At 44.4% G+C, this 6,361-nt stretch overlaps 2 protein-coding genes across 4 annotated transcripts in view; one reads left to right on the top strand and one right to left on the bottom strand.

Annotated features, from left to right (window-relative positions):
• Positions 1–2,332, top strand: part of SQSTM1 (sequestosome 1) — a 4,234-nt gene extending 1,902 nt beyond the window's left edge. The window contains exons 4-7 of one of the 3 annotated variants that reach the window (XM_009322656.1): positions 33–119; positions 646–890; positions 1,150–1,357; positions 2,023–2,332. In XM_009322656.1, the coding sequence (XP_009320931.1) occupies positions 33–119; positions 646–890; positions 1,150–1,357; positions 2,023–2,180 (698 nt within the window). In that variant the 3' untranslated portion in view covers positions 2,181–2,332. Of the gene's footprint in view, positions 1–29; positions 120–645; positions 891–1,149; positions 1,358–2,022 lie in introns of all 3 variants that reach the window. The other 2 variants (XM_009322655.1, XM_009322657.1) reach the window with 2 other exon arrangements.
• A 462-nt stretch (positions 2,333–2,794) lies between these two features.
• Positions 2,795–6,361, bottom strand: part of LOC103915827 (chromosome unknown open reading frame, human C5orf45) — a 4,187-nt gene continuing 620 nt past the window's right edge. The window contains exons 2-7 of the mRNA XM_009322755.1: positions 6,074–6,171; positions 4,844–4,913; positions 4,404–4,540; positions 4,053–4,140; positions 3,276–3,523; positions 2,795–3,158 (exon numbers count right to left, since the gene is read on the bottom strand). Coding sequence (XP_009321030.1) covers positions 2,918–3,158; positions 3,276–3,523; positions 4,053–4,140; positions 4,404–4,540; positions 4,844–4,913; positions 6,074–6,171 — 882 coding nt within the window. The 3' untranslated portion in view covers positions 2,795–2,917. The remainder of the gene's footprint in view (positions 3,159–3,275; positions 3,524–4,052; positions 4,141–4,403; positions 4,541–4,843; positions 4,914–6,073; positions 6,172–6,361) is intronic.

Genomic DNA, 6,361 nt, shown 5'->3' with positions numbered 1-6,361 from the left:
ATGTGCGCTAACAGAAATTGTTTTTCTAGAAGCTTCTACTAACAGCCAGCCTCAGGACCCCAACGTCACCTTCTTAAAGAACGTTGGGGAGAGTGTTGCAGCTTTTCTGAGTCCCCTGGGTAAGTGACTTAGTTTGTTATCCCAATCCCTGAGACTGGCTTAAAGGTCCTTTTAACAGGAGCAGCAGTCAGCTGTTGTGACTGATACTGGAACTACCTCATGCTACTAAGCCTTGAAGGCTTAATTTACTCCTGGTACTAATAATGCCTAGGCTTAGAAGAGCCACTCAGTACCTTTTCAGAGCCCTCCTTTGGAAGGAAGTGAGAGAAGATTTCATTAACATGTCACCACTGTAACACTAAGTCAGTGGTGACTCAGGATTTTGCCTGGCTTATGTGGACATAGGTAACTTCTGCCCTGACCCTCTAAATGTATGGCTTCTCTATCTCGAGGAAGATGACTATTTGGTGCTTAACTATTCTTTATTTAGAAAATGCTTTGCATTTTAATTCCTACATGTTACATGGCAAACTGTAGTATTACAGAAACCTTACAGCATTTAGACTAGGACTGATCCATGCTCTTTTAGGACTGTGCTTTGGAAAAATCTCTGGAAGGCTTTCTCCATCTCAAATGCATTTCTAGGTATTGAAGTTGATATTGATGTGGAACACGGAGGACAGAGAAGCAAAGTGACTCCTGCTTCTCCCAATCAAGAGAAGAACAGTGCTGAGTCAAGCAGCAGTACTCTTAACGAGAATGTTCAGACGAAACCAGAAGGGAATAGCACAGATTCTGCTACAGAAGTAAATGCTGTTGCAGAGCAGATACAAGACATGGTGATCGATCCTGTGCCCACACAAATGGAAGATGGCAGCTTCCAGTCCCAGGTACAAGAACTATGGCACTAATTTAATATGTGTGCTGAGGCTTTACTAGAAAGGAAGATAATCATTTAGCATGCATTGTGGGATTGAATATTAAGATGTCAGCAGATTAAGTGATACACAGCACCTTTGCTTTACAGGTTTACAGTGAAGGGTGGGACTTCTTGTGGATGTAACTCTTCATATTAAAGGCAGATAGTAGGAGCATGCGTCCTACCTGGAAAGCGCTGCAGTGCCTGGACCTTTTTTCTTTCCGTTTCAGGAACACAGTGAGTCCAGCAGTTCATCAGGGGGTGATGAGGACTGGACCCACTTATCTTCCAAAGAAGTGGATCCTTCCACAGGTGAACTGCAGTCTCTGCAAATGCCAGAGGCAGAGGGTCCCAGCTCCCTGGATGTATCTCAGGATCCTCCCCAACCAGGGCCTACAGGACTGCGAGAAGCTGCACTCTACCCACACCTCCCACCAGGTATGAGAATGTATGCAGGTTTCATAACAGTGATTTTCACTGGGGAACTGCCAACTTGCCTGATGTAAGCAGACCTGCTTTTAGAGATGGTAGAAACCAAGGTCACATAAGTTACAGCTAAACTTTTCCATAAATTTGTTAGCAGGTATGGCAGCTCTTGCACCCTGTTAGAGACAGTCAGGTGGTTCTCCTCTTGAATGTGGACAGCAAGTCTTAACATTGTTGACTGCTGACCTTAGACTAATATGTCATTCGAGCAACATGAAAAAAGGTGGTATCCTAAATCATGTCCTTGCTATGGCTATAGGCTCCAAGAGAGCCCTTTAATGCAGGATGCAGACTAGTACATCTGTGACTCTAGGACAGCATTTTTCTGGTGGGAGCCAGTAACAGTATGCCAGGCCACTTAACTGAGATCAACAGCACTGAGTCCTACAGCAAGGCCAGCTGAGTCTGACTCAGCAGTTTTCTTAGCTGGTTATGTACCTTATCTCAAACATCTGCCCTCCTGGGAGACAAAGGAGAGCATGTCTTCTAGCAGTTAACCAGCTGTCCTCGGTTTACTACGATTAGTGCCAACCCTACCTACTGTGTGGTATTAAAGCCTTGGCTGGTTTGCCAATGACATGAAATGTTTCAACTTCAAACTATTCTTCTCTTAACAGAAGCAGACCCTTGTCTCATTGAATCCCTGTCCCAGATGCTCTCTATGGGCTTCTCTGATGAGGGTGGATGGCTCACTCGACTCCTGCAGACAAAGAACTGCGACATCGGGGCAGCACTAGATGCCATCCAGTATTCCAAGCAGCCACCTCACTTGTAGTAGTCTGTGTAACAAAAAGCACTTTCCTTCTAACTGAAAGCAAACAATGCAGTACAACTTACTCAGTGGTTCATCTTTCTTCCTGCTAAGGGTTTGTCTCATGTTCCTAAGTGCTTGTAGAGTGGAGGAAAAATAAATACTACTTCCTGTGATGAGTCTGTGTGTGTGAGTGTTTAAGTATCACAGCTGTATTAGTTAAGAGTGGAAGGATTTGGCTGAGTATGTGACTTCATCCCTGTGCAAGGGAGGCAGCCCAGGACTGTAGGCCTGCCTTTTTGCACATACCTTGGTGTACCCCCTTAGGGCTACACTTCTGAAGAGAAATCAAATGCTTTGCTGGCTCTGAAGCCTGCTCTGCAGCTCTGGAAGAAAGGGTTGCTATGGGAGATATAAACAAAGAGGGAACACAGGGGAAAAGAGCTGTAGTTTGTAATGGGGAATTAATCACAGAATTTAATTGTACTGGCCAGGAATCCCCCCCAAGCTGACCTACTTCCATTCTAGGTTGCTAGACAACACTGTGTAACCCTAGTACTTGCCCACTGCAACAGTCTCTTCCACCCCCTCATACCCTTCCCCCCAAACACAGCCACAGAGCAAGTAAACAACTTTAATAGTGCAGTTCTGTAAGGCTTAAAGTAAAGCCATCTTCAGGTCAAAATCTTGCCTCAGAACTCAACATGCCACATGCATTCTAGATACAAACAAGAAAGCAATGCCAAAGATGCCTGAACTTCTCAGAGATCATCATCAAACTCCTCACCTGTGCAGAAGAGGTGTTCACAAGAAAGACTCCTAGGCTTTGGCCCAGTGTTAGAGTTAACAAGGGTGTTTGCCCTCCTTGTGCTGTTTAAACAGCACCTTCCTGCAGTGGTCTCTAAGACAACAGATCCTGCCCTTATCAATTGGCTTTGTGGTTCTTTGAACAACACATCCTCCTCAACTGAGCAACTGGTGCTGGGCACCGTGGTATCAGGCAGTTTCGAGGCAAGCCGCTCAGTGCTAGCAACACACTTTTTAAATTCAAAACCTGTTCCTTGAGGTAGAGTTCTTCCAGCCTGTTCTGAGCATCTACTGGCCATACCACCATCTGCTGCAGTGGTGCTGTGTAGCCCCAACCTTCCACTGCCCTCCTGTGGTGACAAGGTGACCGTGGCAGCGTTTTTGCTATAGCTGTCAGAACATGAAAGAAATTTTTCCCACTTTGAGGGTTTGGTGCAAGCAGTTGGGGTTTGTGTATTCTCCTCAGGCACTACAGACTCACAGACAGCAGGAACCATACTGTCTCCAGAAACAGCATCTCCATCATCTTCATCAGGCACTGCTACTAAACATTTCTTACGCTGTAAGAAGAAAGAGAGCTTGGTTATAAATCCAGCACGCACAGCCAAGCTGCACAGAAGCAGGCAAAGAAAGAGCACTCAGGTCCTTCAAATGCACCCAAATTCTCACCAGCTCCCTGAGGCAGAGCTGAGGCTGATGCGCTGGGTGCACCTATGAACTCTGGGCTGTGAAGACTCAGGCCAACTTCACTGGCACTGCAGGTAATCACAGTAGCCTTAATAACTGCATACCACATGGGTGCCACTGTTCAGTAAGGCAAAGCAGCATAGTTTGCAACTGTGCTGATAGAGGAATCTGGCTCAACCACTCAGCTTACACAAGTTGGCATTGTTTTTGCCTGACTAAAACCTTTCAGACAGAAACTCCTGACGCAATTTTCTTCTCCTCCCCAGTCATTCAAACAGAAGAGCAGATGGAGACTCGTAAAACTTCAAAATTATGATGACACAAAAAGAGGTCAGGAGAACACTGTTTTGGTTTACTGGTAGGAAACACCTTCTACAACTAAAATACCTCAGAGGTTTTAACCTTTTTGGCTCGGTAGGCAAGCTGGAAAACTCCATTTTCTTCTGCATACTCCTGAACATCACTGGAGAGGAAGCTCTTCCGGTGTTTCCTGGCCAAGAAAACCATTGACAAAGAGGACAGATTAGCTCCACTGTGAATTCTTTTCACAAATCACCAGAAATATTCATAAAATGCATGGCTCTAGCAATAAGAGAAGATTTACCCCCAGATACCAAATCCCTGCTCAGCTCAGGTCGTACATTGCAACCTGTACTTTGTTCAGCTATCAGAAATGAGCTACCTCCCACACCTGCAAACCAAATGCCACCACTCGGGGGCAGGAATTACAAAAAAAAAAAGTTCTTTCCGTACCTTTGTTCTTCCACAGTGTTCTTCCTCTGGGAACAGAACTGTTGTCTTTCTGTACCTGCCTCCTCCTCCCCATCTTCCTGATACTCACTGTCCTTGTCCAGATATTTACTCCAGCGACTGACTTCTGCCCTTTCCTCCTACAACATTGGAGAATTACTGAAAACAGCAAAATACAGGGTCCTCATTTTTGGCATTGTTATGCATGTGTTGAACGTCTCAAATCACAAGTCAGTTTAGGACACGTTCCCGTATTGTGTTCCCGGGTTCAGTATCCCAGTGGAGCAGAGTTTCTGTACACATCTCATTCTCTTTGCTGGAGCCTCTCCAATTACATACACTATTTCAGCTGTCTGAACCCATATAAAGGGATCACTGATTTCACTTTGATTCATCTAGGTCAGTATGGGTTGGTATTTACCTCAGCTTTGTAGGTATCTTACCTGCTGGACCAAACTGTCTTCATGTTGGGCTGCTATATTTTTGTTGTCATTTACAGATTCTTCTAGGTGCCTAAAATAGAGGTTGAAACTAGAGTTTCTAGACCACACTTCTGTCTGTTGATTTATAATTTTCAAATCAGCTAGTCATAGCACAAGGGATTGGATAGAAAGCATGGATAGGAACACCGGATAGGCGGCATGTCAGAAAAAGAAGGATCTATAGAAAAGCAGATGTCAAATAAAGGATTTGCAAGAGATATTGCCCAAATACTTGAAAAAATCCAGTTAGAGGGTAGCCCTAAGCCGCTAATCATGAAATGATAAATTCTAATTGATCATAACTAGGGATATAACAGCTTGTCTTTTGGGACAACAGCTTAAACCCACTAATTATATCCCAAGCAACCAAGGAAAAAGGGAAGTTATTTCACAATGTTTTGGATTTCACAATGTTTTGAGAATAGAAATAGCAACCATTTTGATAAAGTGAACAAACAATGAGTTTTCTTCCCAAAGCTTAACCCTGAAGCACTGCATATACACAACTAAGTTATCTAACTAGCTTTGACTGATTTCTGAAAATAACCTTGAGTAAAAAGGAAGCTGGACCAGTTCAAGACCAGTTCAAGATTAGGCGATTTCTAAACAGATTCAGGAACGAAATAAACAGGAAAGTGCTATCCAGATTTTCCAGCCTAGCAGGAATTACACCCAAATGTTTGCACTAAACAAGTCTTTTTATCAACAGCAGCAGCGATTACTCAACAGATTCACAATGTGAAACCCTTGAATGCCAACAGTTAGGTAGCAACAGCGTAGAGTGGAGGATATTTTCTCTCTGAGGATGCACCTCTGCACTGATTGTCAGTCTGTAAGATGGACACCTCCACAGCCAGCTCACCAAACAGTAAATAAGAAAGACCAGTTTAAAAGAAAAAAAACCAAACTCTACTGCATATATTTTAATGGGTAAAAGCCTGACTAACACGCACTATTGATCAACTAAACTTATCTGAAAAAAATTCCTTGTCAAAAGAAGCATGCCAGGACACTACGCCCAACAAATAGCTTGTTCCTATGTGGTGACAACAAAACTGGCACATGTCATGGCTTTACAACAGGACAGAAAACCCTCCTGTGAGCTCATATTAGGTAACAGGCACCCAATGTGCAAAGACGTGCACGGTAGCACATCAAAAGAAACAAGCGGATAAAGATCAAACGCTCTACCGAGATGTCCAACCAATTGCTTCCTCTGCCTCGCCCTGCAGCAAGTTTAATTTCTGGACATGGTGCCTACAGTCCAGGCCAGACCCCTGGCCGTAAACCTGCAAAAAAATAATAAAAACAAGGCTTAGGGAGCAGCCAGAAGGAAACAGCACGAAGTGAGGCTCCACCCCAGGTAATATGGAAGTGCTAACTAAAGTTAGCACATACGGCTGAGTGTGCGATGTCCTGGGTAGGGCTAACTGCCACGCTGCGCTCCCCACTGTGCAGGGCTCCCCACCGCCACCCTAC

Source organism: Pygoscelis adeliae, unplaced genomic scaffold (assembly GCF_000699105.1).
Source record: "Pygoscelis adeliae isolate BGI_AS28 unplaced genomic scaffold, ASM69910v1 Scaffold34, whole genome shotgun sequence".
NCBI classification, from domain to species: Eukaryota; Metazoa; Chordata; class Aves; order Sphenisciformes; family Spheniscidae; genus Pygoscelis; species Pygoscelis adeliae.
Note: the sequence above shows the minus strand (reverse complement) of the source record. Positions and strands in the feature narration are given on the sequence as shown.